The 20,630-nt window shown below is 46.0% G+C and overlaps 1 protein-coding gene and 2 long non-coding RNA genes across 4 annotated transcripts in view; all 3 read left to right on the top strand.

Annotated features, from left to right (window-relative positions):
- The window catches only part of mllt10 (MLLT10 histone lysine methyltransferase DOT1L cofactor), a 33,031-nt gene extending 29,678 nt beyond the window's left edge, over positions 1-3,353 (top strand). The window contains exons 18-20 of the mRNA XM_019875534.1: positions 83-369; positions 1,033-1,077; positions 1,162-3,353. Of these exons, the coding sequence (XP_019731093.1) occupies positions 83-369; positions 1,033-1,077; positions 1,162-1,264 (435 nt within the window). The 3' untranslated portion in view covers positions 1,265-3,353. The remainder of the gene's footprint in view (positions 1-82; positions 370-1,032; positions 1,078-1,161) is intronic.
- Positions 3,354-6,495: 3,142 nt separating this feature from the next.
- LOC109519166 (uncharacterized) lies at positions 6,496-8,476 on the top strand. Of its 2 annotated transcripts, none has more exons than XR_002168892.1 (3): positions 6,496-6,719; positions 7,560-7,615; positions 8,265-8,476. It is a non-coding gene; the product is annotated as an uncharacterized LOC109519166 (long non-coding RNA). The 2 variants fall into 2 exon arrangements; XR_002168893.1 differs by lacking the exon at positions 8,265-8,476 and adding an exon at positions 8,072-8,251.
- Positions 8,477-10,180: 1,704 nt separating this feature from the next.
- Positions 10,181-19,369, top strand: LOC109519180 (uncharacterized). Its single transcript, XR_002168896.1, has 2 exons — positions 10,181-10,283; positions 19,114-19,369. It is a non-coding gene; the product is annotated as an uncharacterized LOC109519180 (long non-coding RNA).
- Positions 19,370-20,630: the final 1,261 nt, after the last annotated feature.

Below are 20,630 nucleotides of genomic sequence, written 5' to 3'. Positions count from 1 at the left end.
GTGTGGGGGGGGGGGCACACTAAAGCGTTTTACCTGTTTAGTTTTGCCTGTATCATTCATTCAGTGTCTGTATTCCTTCTAGGACAGCGCGTCATGTGGCGGCCACAGCAGTAGCGGCTCTACCTCTTCCCTGTCAACCCCCCCCTCACTTTCTCAAAGCCCACCTCAGCCCCAGCTAAACGGCATCATCGCCGCAGGGACCACCCCAGCCGGGCTGGGGAGCATGTCTGGACTGATGGGCGCCTTTGGTGGCGGAAGCGCGCTCGGCATGGGGGGCATCTCTGGCACTCTGAACGGAGTGATCCAGACGCCGGCAGGGACCGGAAGCCCTCACGCGACGGGAGCTTCAACCGTGCCTGTCAATAACAGGTAGTGCAGGCATCCTTGCTCGCTACCCCACTTTTGCCCTCTGCTATCCGGTTTTGTTTTCTACTCGTTACATCCCCTCTTAGTCCACATCATCTTGTTACAATCCAACTTCAGACATTTGTATTGTTACCATTGTTGTCTATTTTTTTGGTGCTGTTTTTGCTCGCTTGATTTTTGTCGCTCTTCCACTAACGCTTCCATATCCTTACTTCAAACTTCATTTTGCGCTTCCTGCGCTCTCCCAAACGTTCCCTGGTGAAAATCATCAACGCTGCCGAATGCTCACTTCACTTTAAAAAGTCATTATTTTAGGGCGGCCCAGTCCATCGCGTGGTCAAACGTTAAAAAACAAAAAGCAGACACACAGCGAGAGACAGTCTATTTGCGCCATTACAAAGTGTTGCTACCGACTGACGTCAACAACACGTCGTCCTGAAATAATGTTCAGTGCGACATCCAAATCGCAAAAGATTCACTAGTCGCGGCCCTAATAAGTACGTTCTCAGCGCCGATTGACTGCGCCGCCAACGGACTCGGCCGGCCTAAAATAAGGACGGAACGATGGCTGACGTGCCCACATCTGATGAAATGTGACGCTGTTTGGGATCTTAGTAGATCAGACCCAAATCGTGAACTGTTTTTTTTCTTCCCCTTGTTTCCATTTGCTGGCATGTTGGACTGTACCAGCTCTGCAGTTAGTAAGAACGGGTGAGACAGACGGGAAGTTTCAAACTAATGTGCTTTGTAAGGAAAAATGTGTCCAACTTGCGACTCCGTTTCCCGCGTTGTCAGTTCTGCGCGGCTCAGCTTGGCGGACCAGCAGAGGCTCCTCCAGCAGCAGCAGCTCCAGCAGCTGCTGGCATCCCAACCCTCAGCGGTATGCCACACACGATGAGCTACTTGATGCTTCAATGCAATGAATGATTGAATCGTTGTCCTCTCTTCCCCGTATCTGTCTTCTCTTAGGAGCACTTGCATTGACTTCACTCCTCTGTCCCTTCCTCGTCTCTCGTCTACAATCGAGCTATCTGTCTGATGTTGACCATTTTCACACCATTATTCCCTCCTCAGCCCCCTCGTGTTCTTTTTGCGCCGCTGTTCTCCCAGCAGCAGCTCTCGCAGTTAATGCAGCAAGAGCCGCCGCAGCCCTACACTGGCCACATTTCCTCCATCAACAGCCCCCAAGTGCTCTGGTACACTTGCATGCATACCTCAAAAAAGGACACGGAGGAAGGCTGTTGCAATTGCAGAGCAGAAGACAAGACACGTAGTGTTTGGACATCAATGTCATTATCCCTGTAATTGAGAAGACAAATACTATGCCCCTTCCCCATTTTTTTTATTTTTTGGGCGGTATGTGTGTCTCTGCGTATAACCGTCACACCTGTCTCTTATTAGGGTCACGGCCCACTGAGCGATGTCAGGGGAAATCCGGTCAACACTGCAGTGTTGAGGGTTTTGCCACGACATTTCACGAGCGGCCGAAGTTTTGCGGCAATTTAAAATTTGAATTGCAATTCCACGTAGCGACACAGAACAACGTATTGCACGGGGAGCCTCAGAACACGATACGGGCTTGCACGCTTCACATCGTAGGGGAGTCGCGGGGACATTATGCCATTCGATGGGCGGCGCTGAATGGCCGACTGTCATTTTGGATGGTCGGGTTCTCGTCGAGTTGAGAAACGTCGCAACGTGCGCGGTGGCCCTCGGATGCTTTTCCTCCCACCTGATCGGGTCTTTCTGCTACGTCATTCTCTCAGGGGCCTTTTAGCACACGTGCTCGCAAAAAACACAGTGTGTTTTGTCCGAAAAAAACAAAACGGCGGAATCCCTTCGAATATAGCAGATGCGTGTTTGGCATTTGTGCGGCTCCATTTGCGTGTCCTCGTGCCAAGTCTGGCTCCGTCGCCACCGAATCCTGCTTACGACGCTCTCCTTTGGGGGCCGCTCAAGAGAGAGCTCACTTCAGAGGGCACAAATGTCCACAGGAGGAACGACAACGAAATGAGCACGTGGATTCCCATACCTATGCGTGACAAAATGCGGAAGTGGTCATCCTTCTCGAACGAGTCCCCGAGCTGCACCTACCTCTCCAGCACACAGGACCTAAATGGCCAGCAGCCGGCCAATAAAAATCCACAAGAGTCAGGAGCGGCCAAACAACGTCCATGCTAAAAGTGCCTGAGCTCAAGCGATTTTCTTTTTTTTCCCCCCCTAAAACTTTCACCCCGCTCTCACTCTGCTATCTTCATGCTGCTGGCAATTAAGCTGTGTTGCCAAGGCAACCGATTATGAAACACTCTGTCTTGTCACTTAAAACCAGGAAATGTTATTGTGACGTATTCTGCAATATTCAAGCCCATTTTTGCATTGTGCTTTTTATTTGTGCGTTGATGTCACGGGTGTGTGATGGTTATGTCTTGCAGATGTTGCTATTGAACATCTCCTTGTCCTACTGTGCAAAGTTTGGTGTTCTTATTTTGGCTTGCCGTTAGCCCTTTGATTGACTTTGATTCTGATTCACGTCTTCATGTTGATCATTCATGATGGGGGGAGTGTGTGACTGCAGCTGTTTAAAGGGTGGGTGTGGGGTTCGTTCTTACCTCTTTAAATGTAAATAGAGATTTTTCCTCATTGGCTGGTGGTGTACATAAGGGTTGGTGAGAAGCAAAGCCAATGAAGGATCAGTTTGGATGTGTGATTTTTGTATTTTGGGGCGTGGGGGGGTTGTGTTGGAGGGGTACTAGACACACAAAGTATTAATTTATTTTTATATGTGCAGGGACATTGTTTCTTTTTTTTTCTTTTTTTTTATAGGTTTCACACTGTTTTTCTTGACGTTTTATACTCCAGGGCACGTGTTTTTTCATCTGTACACAAAATGTTTATATCCGTTTGTACAAGTAAAAAAATAATGACGGGCAGGGGAAATGACTTTGTCTTTCAAATCACAAATTAAAGAAACACTCTGGATTAACTAACAGGCCTATGTCTTTTCAAGGAGATGGTTGACAAGACACATTCCCAAATTTTATCGGTACGAAAAGCAAAGCTGTCTTACTTTCCGACGACTACTTTCCACAAAGCTGCCACTACAAAACCTCTTGTGCCAAGGCATTGAAAGTTAAATAATGCGTTTCTTTCAAAGTAGCATTGCAAGGGTTCATATGTTGTAAATGTGCTCATTTGTGTGCAGTTTCAATGTCTATAATTTATAACACTTGGAAGCAAATCTTCAGGCGAGAAGTATTGTGGAAAAAAAGTGAGACATTTAGAAGAATCTACTCGAGTAAAAATGTTTTGTGATATTTTCAAATTCGTTGACAAAATGCTTAATATCTGTTTTAGATTCCAATTATTTCACAAAGATATTGTTTTACTGTATTTGACAAGTGTAAAGGATAACTTATCATTTCAACCTTGATTTTTAATTAATAGGTGTGTGTGTGTGTGTATATATATATATATATATATATACATATATATATATATATATATATACACACACATACACACACACACACACACACACACCCATCAATGGTGATAATGCTATGCTAGCACGAGCGAGGTTAATAACCATGTATGTGGTTCTTTGTGACAAAGAACATATTAAATCCTGTGAAAATATTTCACAGTGCCCACTCTGTGGAGGGGCCATAAACACCATTTGATTTAAAGGCAGTTGACACGACCGCAGACGATTAAAAAAAAAAAAAAAAAACTTGAATGCCTTTGTTAGATGCTATTAACTGTGTGGGGAATGAAAATGCAGCAGTGGTAACGAAAAGGATGAGAAAATTGAAACACGCACTCACACACACGATTGTGCAGCTAAGTGCCACAAGTGTGACTGAACATCATTTAAACAATGTTTCAAGGCTGCTGTCCTAAAAACAAAATGCGCGTGCCACACACACACACACACACACACACACACACACACACGTTTGATGACTTCCAGCTGCTAAGAAGGAGTGTGTGTGTGTGTGTGTGTGTGTGTGTGTGTGTGTGTGTGTGTGTGTGTGTGTGTGTGTGTGTGTGTGTGTGTGTGTGTGTGTGTGTTTTAAAGGTGGGGGTACCACTCTGCTACATCTGCTTCTGCCCTGGTAATTAAAAGCTCACTTTGCCCCTCCACCACTGTTTCCTCACCCACCCAAGTCACCCGCCACCACATACACCTCCCCTGCATTCACGACACACAAAGTAACCTGAATTCAACAACAAGCCCCCACTTTTCTCCTCTCTTTACCGACCACTTGCTCACTCCCCCCAAAATAGCCCCATCCCCTCCCCCGCCTTTACCCAGTATCAGAGCTGTCAATCAAAGCCAGCCTGTTTAAATAACACCCACCACCACCGCCGCCACCTCGGACCTTCTCTTTTATAAGCTGCTTTCCAACACAGCAGAGCCACTGTGTCCATCATCAGCCCTCCCTTCCCCCTCATCCCTCGAGTTCGGTTGGTGGGGAGTCAGGCTGGCTGGTGGGGGCTCGTACCAGCTGACGGAGGACCCCCATGTGCCGCCTGACCAGGTGCCTGATGGCAAAGTCAAAACATGACTAAGCCCCGGTGGAAGAAAACAGGAGATGTGTCTGCCCGAAGGCTCAAGCGGGAGGGTTAAGCCCCGAATGATTAACCTGGTGTGGGCCACATAGCTCAGCTGACACTGTGGCTGTGGATGGTGATGTGTGTAACGCACCACAAACTAATCGAAGGGTAAAGACGCATTTGCCCAAGAAACCGACACAAATCACTTTAGGTATACCGGCATCCAATCGTATTCAATCCTGTATTTACTAATACACAATGTGTTCATATTTTGCTACTTAACAGTGTCCAATTGGTATTAATTTGGATTTTTGCAGGTCTAGTGTGTTTATTGAGGTGTTGGGCAATCTGTTTCATTCAGCCCTCCTTACATTTTGCATGGGTCTTTCTGAAGCGTCCATTGATGATTTTTATGACAATTGTTAAAATATGACAAATTATTTTCAAAACAGATCCTATATTTTTAACCACACTGGTCTGTTGTCAGTTGTTCTCCAATATTACACAAAAATCACCAACCTCCAACCCTCCAATTAAATATATCAATCCCTTTAGTAAAAACGTTTGTGGTGCCATGAGTAACTTCTATACCTTTGGGGAAATATTTTTGGTTCATTTAGCTACATTATTGAATTCGATCATCTCTTCAAATTGAGGCAGCAAAGAGCAATAAATACGGGGGGGGGGCTCAAGAGTAAGAAACCATTAGCAAGACGAGGTGGCCGTTGGTGTGTACAGTAATGCAGTGTAAATCATCACAGAGTGGCTGTCATTAAGAGGCTTAATCCTGGCTGGGAACCTGCAGTCAGCTGCCAGGGGCCCCAGTACGGCGCCCTGAGGAACCAGAACTGCCAGATAAAGCTTTGGGGTCGAGCGAGGCAAGAGGACGAGGACAAGCTCAGCGTTTGGGGGGAACAGCTGAGGCAATTCCCAGGGAGCCCCGTGTGTGTGTGTGTGTGTGTGTGTGTGTGTGTGTGTGTGTGTGTGTGTGTGTGTGAGATTCCCCCCCCCCCCTCCGCACAGGTCCCTCTCCTGTAGGATAATGGTGGCGAAAAGAAGCAGCAGGCTCCTGCTACATCCCTCTTCGTTCTCAGACAGCTTGTATTCTTCTGCAAAGTGACATTCTGCTGATACACACACTCATGCGCTCGCACGTACACACACATCCTACCATGCCTCCCATGGAGCCGATATATTTTTTTGATACAGAAAAAAATGTGTTGGATCAAATGTAATTTTTAAAGTGAAATCTTTGTTTTAACATTTTGAAATACGAAAAGCATTTTAATAAACCGGGCCAAGAAATAGCACTTGAACATTTTTTAAAAGCATATATTTCTTCGTTGGGAGAAAGAGCTGAAAAACTAACATGAAATCAAGAAGAAAAATGTATGACAAAAACGTTTCATGATAGCACAAGAAGATTGAGTCTCATACGAATTTAAAGATTTTTTTTTTTTTTACTAACAATATTTTCTTAAATGGTTTGGCTTGTGCACAGCATACAACGCATACACACAGACACACATGTCAACTTTCAGGTCATTTGGAAAATGAATTGGAAATGTTCATGTCGGTGTGTACGTATTCGTGTGAATGTAATTTATATTTTCAGTGCGATTGAAAAGCTTCCCGTCTCGGCTCCGGGCAAGCAGCGACGTCCTACCGGGGACTCAGCGGTGTGTCCTCGGCGAGCCTGCCTGCAGAGTGACGCCCCGCGCGGTACAGCCTGCCGTCTCTCCCCCGCTGACTCCGGCTCGCATAACCTACCGGAGAAAATCCGCGAAACAACATCGGTGAGTTGGAGACCGGCGAGTGAGTAAATATGCTTCAATTCGTCAGTTCACAAAACAAAAACATAAACATGACTTCGTTGTGTGGTTTTGTGTCGTCGGTCTGCTTTTCCCCTTTCGGGAAGGGAATTGCAGCTTCCCAGCCAAGATCAAACGCATCACGATTAGCGTCGTTCGTCATGTTACCACAAAAAAAGTGAAAATAACAAGTGCTAATGAATAATAAGAGTAACCTTATTAACGCCTGGGCTATTTTTTCTGTTATAAAAAGCTTTTTGCTCGCATAGCTGACCGTGTGATGAGTTCACAGTCAACCAAGAATCTGTAAAATCCAGTTTTGAAAGAATACGAAGGTTGATTTCATGATCAGTGAGCTGTGAGTTGACGTTGGTATATGGCAGCCACTCCAAATAGCAGATTAGTATGTTCTACTGTACTCTAAATCCGTCATGGCGGTGTGAATAAGACGTATGGCTGCTGTCTTTCATGGCGACCTGCTGTCTGCTTGGAGGACCATCAAGCAGGAGGGCAGTGAAACCACATGACCCACCACCCCAAGCCCCCCCCAAACAGAAAGCCACTGAATTATGTATCAATTCAATTAAACTCGACCAGAAGCCCTCGCTCTTCTTTTATACACACGTTTTCCCTTTTTATTTTTGACGTTTTGCAAATATGACAACAAGCAAACCTTTTGAGATGAACATATTCAAATGGTGCGATTCACTTTTTGTCCACAGTGTAGTTTCCCTTTCACGTGAAGTCAGTGATAGAAAACGGATGGATTGAGCCAACAACAATTTGCTCTCCAATTTGGCCAATGTACTGTTTCTTGCATCCCAGTGAATGGAGTGGCGAGGAGCTCCATGTGTGGACAGGCCGTGATGGCAGAGATGAATGTAAGCCTGCAGGTCTATAATGAATGTGACGGGATATAGATGTGAGATGAGCTCTGGTTTTTGATCATCAAGTAAAAATAGATCAGTCACAGGCAGATCATTACTGATAATTACTTCCAAGTGATTGGCCATACGTGAGGCTCTATTCTCATTATGAACTCTTCCAGGCCTCGCATGCTGTGGGACTCTCATATGTGTGTGTGTGTGTGTGCGTGCGTGCGTGTCCACGCCACAGCACTACCGCATGAACGATGGGCAGAGAGGGATGTGTTATTAATTATTTCCCCCTTTTTGCCAGTGTTGTCAGGTTGAGAAATTTCATTTTAGTATTCATCAAACAGCAGCGGGTTCCACATGCATGATGATATGAAAAAATCCTGTCATCTGATTCCACGCACCCACCTGTGCACGTGTGTATGTGTGCGTGCCCTTTTCTGATGATCTAATAAATAACAGGGAAGGAGCCGCGGGAGGTGGGAGCATCCTTACACTTTTCCACGCACTCATCTAAAAAACAGCTTCTGAGTGACCGTGCCTCGCTTAGTGACACTGCAGTGGATCAGAGGGAGGTGCGCGCCACTTTACAACGTGGGTATGGCAATTGCTCGGTATTGCCTAATATTGACAATTGTTCCTTCTTTGTTGCAAGCGGGAAAGTAGAACCTATTCACATTCAGTTTCTGTTTTTGTCGTCGCTTATTCTTGGGACGTGAAGATTCTTAAACTCGATTTCCTAATGGTAAGGCCTTCATAAAGCACAAAGTTGAATTTTAATCCCCGAATCTGTTGTTCAAAGCTCAGAAACAAGACACGATAGAAAAAGATAGAAGGAGAGGAAAATGAGCAGAGTTGAATTGCACGACAGCAATGTTCACACCTACACATTCAAAACCACACATTTTCCTTGTAAAATATTTGAGACATTTCTTAGAAGTGTGTTGCATTGTTGCATAATGGTGATTACAACAGGGGAACCACAAATGTAGATAACCCAGAAACATCTTTTTTTCTTTTTTTTTTTTTTGGTCATAAAATGTAAAATATTGTGTAGAAGCCACACCCAGAACAATGAATCACCATTGCAATGTTGTAATTTATATTACAATTTAATATTATAACATTGCAATAGAAGGCAATTTTCAAATTGCAAAGGCTGCAATTAGGTCCCCTAAAAAAAAAGAAATATATAAAATATGTGAACATTTTCAATCATGTGTCTCGGATTTTGTCAATCAGTACTTTGAAGGCAAATACAAGTCTGCCATTGGTGCCCCCGCACGGCGCTACGACCAAATACCAGAACACACGAGGAGACCCGAGATTGAGAACAAAAAAAAGGATGGCACCTCGACTTTTGGAAGGAGTAGAAAGAACACAGTTTCCATGAGTCTCCCTCGTTCCTGAGCTGTCGACAGTTATTAGCAGCGCAGATCTTTAAGCTAATCTTTTAAAAGTCCCATGGTGACATTGGAAATGGCCGGAGGAGATGCGGAGAGGGGGATGGAAGAGAAAGGCGGTATCAAAAGGAGGAAGGGGAGGAGAGAAGCTCAATCTAAAGCACCAGGTGCACCTTTTGTCTGCATAATCTCCCAACCCTTGAGACGGCGCGCACACCGGTCAACGTACATGACCTCTCATGCAAACGCGCCTGGCGCTTCGTGGAACCACACCTTCACCAGATTGGACTTCACCAGCATCCGCGTGAGCGCGAAAAGAGAGAGCGTGCCCGAGCGCGCGTCTGCGGGCCTGACACATGTGAACACTTATTTCGTGCACGTGTGAAGCGCCGAGCATATTGGTGGCATTCCTGCCGCACAGCTGCACCTCACTGCTACCTCTAATTGGCACTTATCTCACCGGTACATCCAATTTGCACTTACAAGCATGATGTAGTCAGTCACTGTATTCAGTGATGATTTATTTCTTGGGAAGACACGTGACTCCGTGTGTGTGTGTGTGTGTGTGTGTGTGTGTGTGTGTGTGTGTGTGTGTGTGTAGGAACAACCTAGCAGGGGAGGCGGTGGCAGTAGTAAAAACCATTTAACAGCGTGTGCACATTCTAGGTATTTTCTTCATCTTTCTCAATGGGGGGATGGGGGGGGGCACAAACATGCATGGCTGCCTTTCAGTAGACAACATGGAAAACACAAAGGTCGGTGGTTCGAATGAGGCATCTGAAAGCTTGGGATGGTAAGAACCTTGGTTTGCGCATAAGAAGAAAAACACGCCCTTGAGCAACATTAGAGCCCGCGTTAATCAATGGCTCTTCCGGGGGCCAGACCGAGCACCCCTTGTCTGGCCTCATCCCTTAAGCTGGCGTCCTAAACTCGTTCAAAGCCTCAAGTGGCGACGCAGCCAAGGACAGAGCAGACTGCTCATTGTGATTTCATCTCACTTCTTGCTCGAGAACAAACATCAAATACGGCCTTCTTATCAACCCTCCTCTATCTATCTATCACCAATCAATATCTCCCCTTTGTGTGTGTGTGTGTGTGTGTGTGTGTGTGTGTGTGTGTGTGTGTGTGTGTGTGTGTGTGTGTGTGTGTGTGTGTGCGCGACCTGTGGGCTGTGCTCACTAAGGTGAAAGGTCAGGTTTGACTCCAAAATGGCCGATCCCAAATAGGCAAGGAGCAGTTGTGATTGTTGCTTCCCTTGTCCACATCGTAAGGTACGTCTGCGCAATGACACGGAATGCTTGACAATCTCGTGGAGCGTCACTTATTGACCAGGGTTGATCCGTCTTGGAGCCGCATCATGTTGCAGTTTTGACGATTGTTGATATCATGCAATATGTCGACTTTGAATCGTTGAATCTTTGCAGCTTTGAGGGTTTCACTCTGCTCTGCTCTTCTTTCGCCTTTGTTTTGAATGTTCTCACGTTCTCAGCCCATCACCATAAAGCCCGTCGGCTCAGAGATGCGCGAGCCTCCCGACCGCGACAAGGTAACAGCATAGGGGAGAGGTCCTATGAGAATAGGGGCCCTTATTAAAGGAAATACACATCCATTATTTCACGAAGCCATCGAGGCATTGCACGAGCGGCGAGTGACCCGCCTGGGCTTGGATCCGTGTCTCTGACTGCATGGCAGTCGAGCACGTGTTCCCAATCAAGTGGCCACCTAGCCTGGACCTCGAGGAAGCGTCACCAGTCCTTCCTGTTGGTGACAAGGAAGGACGCACGGATTCACGTGGTGGCGAGGGTGACGTGACACTGATGTCCCCGCGTCTCCTCCCGATCGGCTGCGATGTCTGGAAGAGAGAGAGGGAACGGTAGAGGGAGCAAAAAGTGAGGGGGGGGGGCAATCCTTTGTTCTGTCAAGGACTTAACACAATCAGAGAGTACAGTGTGTCAGGAGCACACAGGCATATATCAACTTCAATCCCTTTTTAATGAAAAATCCTGCCCTCTCTAATATGTGCAAATTAACCTCTCTCTCTCTCTCTCTCTCTCTCTCTCTCTCTCTCTCTCTCTCTCTCTCGCTCGCTCTCCCTCCCTCTCTTGCTACTGCTATCTCTGTCTTTTCTGTACCCATTTCCAAAATGTGACACCCCTTGCACGCGCAACTCAGCAATTCTACCGAGGTCACACATTAAAAACTTGAGAAAAAAAAACGTCGGCAGCCAATTTAAAATGAATCCACTGTCTTTTTTTTTTTTTTTCGCTTTTCCCTGAGTGTCAGCTAAGGTTATGGTGCCTTTCCAGAGGGGCGGCTTGCAACGTTCTTGCCCCCGCTTGCTGATTGTGATTTAAAAAAAATGATACCTAATGAGGACTTGTTGAGAAGAGACACGGCGGCTGCTCTGTGCCCGCATGCCGGACCCCCAACGAGGCCCCCGGCCCTCATGGATTTCCTGGTATGGAATCTACAGGACATAAAACGTGTCATCTCCTCATCCGGGCCCTCCCACCCCACCCGTTTTGCCCTGCAGGAGGTCCGACTGGCCCAAACACTCCCTCCCCCTCTCGCTCCACACACGCATACACACTTTGCTAATTGGTGGAGGCTGCTTGAGGTCAAAAGAAGCCATCATCATTCTGTTCGATATGTCGGCGGTTAAAGTGTCGATTGGGATTGGTTTGCGGAGCCGGGGTGTGATGACACGAACATATAAATATACAAATATTCAGGGTTGAATATGAACCTTATGAAGATTTTTTTTTCAAAAGCTGTGGTGAACCGCAAGCAGCTTACGAGAGGGGCGGGATGCAAATCCATCAAGTGGGAGCGTATGATAGTCGTAAGCGATGCTAATTGCGTCCGACATAAAATACCTGAGGACGTGGGGGCCTGTGGCACCAGCGCAGGGTGGGAGGGTCCGTGCATGCAAATCACAGCCATCGACAGCTTGTGATGAAGTGAGAGGTGGTGGCAAAAACAGTGTGTGCCGTTACCATGGAAGCCACTTTCACCTCCTGGGCCCGGAGAGAAGAGATGCCAGAGAGGAGCCCGAGAGAAGGAGAACACAAAGAGCCAGAGGAGAGGCCGTAGGAAGAAGAAAATAGTCACCCTTTGGTCAAATCGAATGACATTGACAAGCTTTCCAGTTTCCAAAGCAAAGTTGCTGCATGATGAAAGCGACACGAGCTTTTCTTGCTTCCGGCCACATGCCTTGGACCTCCTTTTCTTTCGACATCGTCGTAAGTAGGTTGCAGTTGTGAGCACCCTCCACAAAAACAACAACAACAAAAAAAACCCGGCTTTTTTTCGCTCATTGTCACAGCAAGCCATCATTTAGAAGAAAATCATACAAAGACGGGACGAGCAAACGGTTTCTTCCTTGGAATAAGAGAGAGCGCGTCACTCCTGCTCCGGCATCCCTTCACCGGCTCTTTTAAGACTTCTTTGGAAGATCCTCCGATTTGTTTTCAAGTCTTGAAATGGCCTGGCCCCACCTTGCCCCTCGGATCTCCCGCCCGCCGCCTCGGGTCTGCCGACCGGGCGCTCCATTAGAGGTCGCGAGAACCAAGCCCCCTCGCCGCCCATCTTTAAGAGTCGTCTCAAAACTCATTTGTATTCTTTGACTTTTGACTCGGCAGGCATGAGACTTGCTTTGGAGTTTTGGACTGTTTTTGTGCTTTCTACTGTCGTCGTTATTCATTTCTTGTTTTATTGTTGGTTGTATGAATTCTTTTTGCTCCCTGTCGGGCGCTTTGTGTACAGCGGTGGTTGTTTTCAAGCGCTCGAGGAACACAGCTGAGTTGAGTTGAGTCGATGGAAGAAACCTTTGCAGATGTTTTTCAGCGTGACGTCCAATGTCCACTTGATGAATGATGAAGCATGACTCAAGAAATTGAACATTGTGTGACACACAACGGCATTCTCACTGTTTGCCGTAATGACATTTTTTTTAATTTTTTTTTTATCATGCCTCATAAGTGAGTCATCTTTGCCAAATGGAAAGTGTTTGCTGTTTTCGGAGATAGCAGCAAGTTCCATCTCCAAAAGGTCAGGTGGGGACCGAGGAGTTGTTGTTTTTGACCTCGGTACCACATTTAGGCGCAACCTTGACGGACTTTCTGGAGCGGGCCTGCGTCTGAATGGTGGTGAGTGGAAGGAGCATCTCGACTGCTCCGAGAAAGGTCAGACGAGCGAGTCCGTTGCAGCGATGCTAGCTTTGAAGGCTGGCCAAGGAGGCTACGGGAGGTAATAAGAGGAAAAAGATGTCCACCCCCCCCCCACACCCACCCTCCTCCTCCACTTCCTCTTTCAAAGCTCCATTAGAGCAACTGGCATCTCTCTGGGAAAATTGATTTTCCCCTTGCAGTCCTCCTTTTTTCTCTCTTCCAAGGTTCCATTTGAGGCTTGTTTGTGCGATCTCGAGAGCAGTTGGAGAAAATGAGAATAGTTTGGTCGCACTTGTACTTGTGCGCCTCGGTTTGGATCTCAACTCGGACGTTGGTGAACACGCAGAAGAGAAGCCTGCGGGATTTCTCTGGTTTTGTTTTGTCGCCGCCTAATCCTTTGCTTCCTCATTCTTGGTGTCTTCACCGTCGTATTCGCACTTCCTCCCCCTTGCGAGAGCCAAGACCCGCATCAATGTGCCATTGATTTTCCTATCAATGAACATTAGTATGGATCAGAATGCAGCTTGCCGCCGCGCCCCGAGTCTTACAGGCAAATCCATCAAGTGGGAGCGTATGATAGTCGTAAGCGATGCTAATTGCGTCCGACATAAAATACCTGAGGACGTGGGGGCCTGTGGCACCAGCGCAGGGTGGGAGGGTCCGTGCATGCAAATCACAGCCATCGACAGCTTGTGATGAAGTGAGAGGTGGTGGCAAAAACAGTGTGTGCCGTTACCATGGAAGCCACTTTCACCTCCTGGGCCCGGAGAGAAGAGATGCCAGAGAGGAGCCCGAGAGAAGGAGAACACAAAGAGCCAGAGGAGAGGCCGTAGGAAGAAGAAAATAGTCACCCTTTGGTCAAATCGAATGACATTGACAAGCTTTCCAGTTTCCAAAGCAAAGTTGCTGCATGATGAAAGCGACACGAGCTTTTCTTGCTTCCGGCCACATGCCTTGGACCTCCTTTTCTTTCGACATCGTCGTAAGTAGGTTGCAGTTGTGAGCACCCTCCACAAAAACAACAACAACAAAAAAAACCCCGGCTTTTTTTCGCTCATTGTCACAGCAAGCCATCATTTAGAAGAAAATCATACAAAGACGGGACGAGCAAACGGTTTCTTCCTTGGAATAAGAGAGAGCGCGTCACTCCTGCTCCGGCATCCCTTCACCGGCTCTTTTAAGACTTCTTTGGAAGATCCTCCGATTTGTTTTCAAGTCTTGAAATGGCCTGGCCCCCCCTTGCCCCTCGGATCTCCCGCCCGCCGCCTCGGGTCTGCCGACCGGGCGCTCCATTAGAGGTCGCGAGAACCAAGCCCCCTCGCCGCCCATCTTTAAGAGTCGTCTCAAAACTCATTTGTATTCTTTGACTTTTGACTCGGCAGGCATGAGACTTGCTTTGGAGTTTTGGACTGTTTTTGTGCTTTCTACTGTCGTCGTTATTCATTTCTTGTTTTATTGTTGGTTGTATGAATTCTTTTTGCTCCCTGTCGGGCGCTTTGTGTACAGCGGTGGTTGTTTTCAAGCGCTCGAGGAACACAGCTGAGTTGAGTTGAGTCGATGGAAGAAACCTTTGCAGATGTTTTTCAGCGTGACGTCCAATGTCCACTTGATGAATGATGAAGCATGACTCAAGAAATTGAACATTGTGTGACACACAACGGCATTCTCACTGTTTGCCGTAATGACATTTTTTTTAATTTTTTTTTTATCATGCCTCATAAGTGAGTCATCTTTGCCAAATGGAAAGTGTTTGCTGTTTTCGGAGATAGCAGCAAGTTCCATCTCCAAAAGGTCAGGTGGGGACCGAGGAGTTGTTGTTTTTGACCTCGGTACCACATTTAGGCGCAACCTTGACGGACTTTCTGGAGCGGGCCTGCGTCTGAATGGTGGTGAGTGGAAGGAGCATCTCGACTGCTCCGAGAAAGGTCAGACGAGCGAGTCCGTTGCAGCGATGCTAGCTTTGAAGGCTGGCCAAGGAGGCTACGGGAGGTAATAAGAGGAAAAAGATGTCCACCCCCCCCCCACACCCACCCTCCTCCTCCACTTCCTCTTTCAAAGCTCCATTAGAGCAACTGGCATCTCTCTGGGAAAATTGATTTTCCCCTTGCAGTCCTCCTTTTTTCTCTCTTCCAAGGTTCCATTTGAGGCTTGTTTGTGCGATCTCGAGAGCAGTTGGAGAAAATGAGAATAGTTTGGTCGCACTTGTACTTGTGCGCCTCGGTTTGGATCTCAACTCGGACGTTGGTGAACACGCAGAAGAGAAGCCTGCGGGATTTCTCTGGTTTTGTTTTGTCGCCGCCTAATCCTTTGCTTCCTCATTCTTGGTGTCTTCACCGTCGTATTCGCACTTCCTCCCCCTTGCGAGAGCCAAGACCCGCATCAATGTGCCATTGATTTTCCTATCAATGAACATTAGTATGGATCAGAATGCAGCTTGCCGCCGCGCCCCGAGTCTTACAGACGAGCACATGGACACTGGTACATACAAATGCACGTAGATGTCAAATGGAGGTCTGCCCCCCCCCCACCTCCAGCCCCCAGACTGCATCGCTGCACAGTGCAACAAAGGAGTAAAGAGCCCGAGAAATAAAGCAGGGTGGTCTTGACAAAGGAGAGGTTCTAGTCGAAAGCACAGCAGCCAATCAATGGAAGGCATGACAGAAAGGCTCGGAAATGAAATCAGACTTGCTGTTTGTTCCAGCGCGCACGGGAAAGCGCTCATCGCTCAAGCGGCAGCGTGTCGATTCACTGCGGAATAATCCAGTGCGATGGCCGCGCAGCCTGGATAATAATGGCCACTAATCACGACGGCGAATGGGACGGACGCCGCCTCGCACGTTCCCTCTCCCTCGCGGCTACTGGTTGCGTTCCCCGCTCGCTCTGGCGGGCATTTGTGTCTCTTCTCTCACCCGATAATAGGCTCCCAGTCAGGTGAAGATTGACACTTTTCGCCCTTTTCTTTCCACACCGGTGGCCATATTTGTCTTCCGTTTAGGAAAGAAACTTGCACGTGTGGCGCAGCCATCTGAAAGCCCTCCAACGATTCACAAGCATCAACTTGAATGCGTCGCGTGTTAACCACACGCTAATTCTGTGCACTTTGGTTCTGACCCAAGATATCCCCTCCAACAAGTTTGGGGTTGGATTTACTCCGTCTTACTTCACCAAGTGCTTGCACGGAATAAAATCATCTGGCTCCAGGCACATATTTTAAGTTGACTCGACGTCCGCCATTTGGTTTTGCGCAGCCACCTGACGAAATAAAATGGAGTCCATTCAACAGTACAGGAAAAAAAAATCTCCATCTAGTTGGAACACAGAACATACGAACATGGAATTTCTCGGGATTTCATACAAAAGTGACTAGTTGAACACTTAGCTGCCCGCTTGGTGCTTTTCCAAGAATTCCGATGATTTCAAACAAAATGAAAGGCATTGCACTTGTAACTACAAACCCAAAAATTGCACTTGTAAACAAACCAAAACAGATGTGTGGTTTAGACAATAAATTTGCTTGATTTACTTCTGCCTTAGTTTTTTTTTTTAATATCATCCCAAAAGTAACATGATTGAACTGCCGGAAAACAAACACAAAAGCTCTGGAGATTGTTCTCTTAAGGATTTCCTTGGATTTTGCTCCAAAAAAGAAAACGCAACAATAATCAAAAATAATGTCAAATTGACTCACGGCTACAGCAATTGAACCTGTTCTTGGGAACATTTTCAAGGATTCTATGAAAGTAACCAGTAATTGCTCTGATAATAACAATTTTGGTTCGTGGAAAAAAGAAAAACACATTCAAAAACAAAAGTAAGTTTTATTGAACTTTTTTTTTTTTTTGGCATGACTCTCCACTAAATTGCCAAAAGATCTCAGTGTCCTCTTGGAGGTGAATCTGTCCGAAATGGTCATGTGTCGTCAATTTTGCTCACGTAGGACCAAGGAAGGCCTTGATGGAACAAAGGGACATCCTTCTTTGGGAGTACACACATGAAAGTTGATCCAGGGTTAAGAACTCCCTCCCCAATCCCACTTGAGTAGACAGAAACCAGGAAGCCTCGGGCCGTCCGTTGCAGTGCCTGATTGTAAAGTGTTTCTAATTTAGGCTTGCTGATCTTTCCCTCACTTTGTGTGTGTGTGTGTGTGTGTGTGTGTGTGTGTGTGTGTGTGTGTGTGTGTGTGTGTGTGTGTGTGAGGGGGGGTATATATTTACAGAGTCTATGTGTACCTATGTGCATGTATGAAGTATAAAAGTGTGTGTGTGTGTGTGTGTGTATATATATTTATGTATGTATATGGTAATACGTATATGCGTAGATATTTATGTGTCTATGTATTACATATGAATTGACTGTATGTGTGTATATCTATGTGCATTTATATGCGTGTGCGCATGTGTGTGTGTATATGTATGTATGTCTATATATATATATATATATATATATATATATATATAGACATACATATATATATTACACACACATACTGCATATACATATGTAAATAGTTTTTTAAATTTCATTTTATATATTTATAAGACTTTTTACGAGTTCTTACACATTAAATCACACACACATATATATATATATATATATATATATAGAGAGAGAGAGAGAGAGAGAGAGAGAGAGAGAGAGAGAGAGAGAGAGAGAGAGAGAGAGAGAGAATTGCATCTTGACATACGTTTATCATAAAATCAACCACACACACACACACACACACACACACACACACACGTAATTTCTAGAGCTGAATTTCATTTTACAAAGCGCACACTGTCTGAGGTTTTCACCCGTGGACAGGCACCATTTGAACGTAACATTTGGAGTCTCCTAAACGTGATGATTGCAGCACATTGAACAGATCGAATTGAACTTTGGGTGCATCGAGACCCCAACAAAAGGCGGACCGTTGGGCGGAACTTGAGGCGGTGAAGCAGGCATACCGCAAACTGAAGGGCGACGTGCGAGAATATGGCGTCGACTTGGGGGAAAACGAGCGAACGCTGCACGTATTCAATAAGACGTTTGGTCCGCGGATGCGCGCACGAACACGCCGGCGTGTTCCTCCGCTGTCAGTTGGTCGGTTTCGGCGTCAACAATAACCGATCCTTCGGCGGGTGTCCGGCCGAGGATCGAGCGACTTTCCGCGGCCGCGGGGCGCAGCGACGACCGGCAGGAAGCTGCTTTTCCCCGGCACAGTGGAGCAGGAACTGCCGGCTGTGCTCTGCTGCTGGCTCCGACAAACACGCACGCCGACTGACTAACTAACTAAATAAATATATGTAATTAAATACACACTCGCGCACAGTATTTTGGATGTAATTTAACGTTTTTGTTCTCTTGTTCAATCTGATGGAGAGGAAAATTCTTATGAGTCCATTCAAAAAAAAAAAAAAAATCAGACGTGCAACCTAACACCATCGAAGACAATACTAAACAACAAAATAAGAAGTAATACAAATTTTAAATCATGAAATACCTAAATGTAAAGTATACTAACATTATTTTATATTGGATACATTATACAGCGTAAACAGTGGATTTTTATCGAGCACAAAGAAATGGCAAACAGTTTACACCTCCGGGTAATTGTTCCACGTTCTGTCCATTTTTAAGGCATGTATCATTTGTTGGAGATGATGACAAATCGTTGGACTGTCGTGACAATCGCATTGAATGCAAAAGGCTTTGATGGTCTCCAACGGGCAATATGTTGTTGACTGACCTCATCCATAACCATCGAGCCCAATTCTAATGATCCGAAACAACATTCAATTGCCTTTCAGGCTGAAAAAAAAAGGAAATACCGAGGGAGGTGGTTACTGACAAATGTCCAATAATATATGAGACGTATAAGCATGAATTGAGGTCTCGTCAAAAACAAAGCTTCAGCCCCTTCTTCATTCCCTGACTTCTTTGTTCCCCTCAGATCTCATGACACACCCAACACTGCCACCTGGCGCCCACTCGAGTTCACGTCAGTGCGCGCTTCCTCCAGCCCAGAGCACACCGAAATGTTTCGACATCCGCTATTCCCAATGTCCCCAAAATATGACACTGTTCAGCAGTTCACACCCCTGTTTATACTACGCATCTTAATTGTAGTCATTGCTCGAATACGACTTCAAAGTGCAATATCATGCACGCACGCTATATGCACATTAAAATATTTTTTTCACACACTACCCATTGGTTGTGTCATCAATATGTCATATCGCTCGCATCGACTTCCCTCTTGGACAAATTCTGTTGTTGTATAATTGGGCTACATTTATTCATGAATGTAGGGCAATAGGGGCAACAACTGTATCTTTACTCTTCCTGCTTTGATTTTGGTCTCATTTCCTTCACTTTCATTTTCCTTTTCTTTTTCACTTGCTGGTTGAGCGATCTCTCAATGGAGTATTCCTCATGTTCTATCTGTCTAGCTCGCTCGCCATCTTTTCGGGCTCATCCACAGCGCGTTCTTGAGCAAGACGATGACCCCGGGCTGACCTCCGGGATGGTGTCTTCCTTATATCATCACATGATCACGAAGAATGTCACCGAGCCATATCCTAAAGGCTTGCGAGACATGTTTGAATTAGTCCTAACCTCGTCAATGGGGCCTTGACAGCCAAGATGCTCATTATTATGTCATCTTTCAAATCGCCGTTTGCACATTTGACGCAACAAGCGCTTTACATGAAATGGCACGCAGGCAGCATAAAAGACACACAACATCACGTGTGTTGCCTACCAAATGTACTTTTCCCACCTGTATTAGTGATTTATATTGATGACATATTTTTCTCAAATTACAGCGATTACATGTTCGCCTACTTTAGTGCAAAATTACAGCCTTGTTGTTATGCCGCTGCTGTAGGAACGGAGCTCCGTCGTAAACTCATGAATTTTTTTTCTGTACTCCTGGTGGATTCAATTTCGCTTAGCCTATTATTAGAAGTGCTCTTAGCGATTGGTTATTCGTTTAAAGACTTGCTAAATGTGACAGTGCGTTTGTTGCGTCTGGGCGTGTGTGTGGCGTTGTGGTCTATGCAGTGGCGTAGAGGAGCTCTTTCGAATCATTTGGTTTCCCCTTAGAGAGGTGGAAACATTTCCAGTAGCCTGCCGTGATCACTGCACTCGACAATAAAAATCGGATTTAGTATCTCTATGTTTAGTAGATTATTTAGTAGTGAGTGTATGGCCAAAGAAAATAAAATACAGACCATAGAGTAGCATACCATTTTTTTTGCAAGTATAATTCGCCCTTTCGTCAGTATACATTGTTGATGGAGATGAGAAACTAAAGTCAAATGGATTGAAATGAAATAGCCACGTTCGAAGTGAGAAGTCGATACTACACTAAATGACAAAACAGGAACACGTCGACAAACTGTCATTCTACTTCGTAAATGCCACTGCTGCGTTCAAACCCCATTTCCACCTTTTTTTTTTTGGTGT

Source organism: Hippocampus comes, unplaced genomic scaffold, assembly GCF_001891065.2.
Source record: "Hippocampus comes isolate QL1 unplaced genomic scaffold, H_comes_QL1_v1.1 scaffold226, whole genome shotgun sequence".
In the NCBI taxonomy this organism is placed as follows: Eukaryota; Metazoa; Chordata; class Actinopteri; order Syngnathiformes; family Syngnathidae; genus Hippocampus; species Hippocampus comes.
The sequence above is the reverse complement of the archived record's forward strand: the minus strand, read 5'-3'. Positions and strand labels throughout refer to the sequence as shown.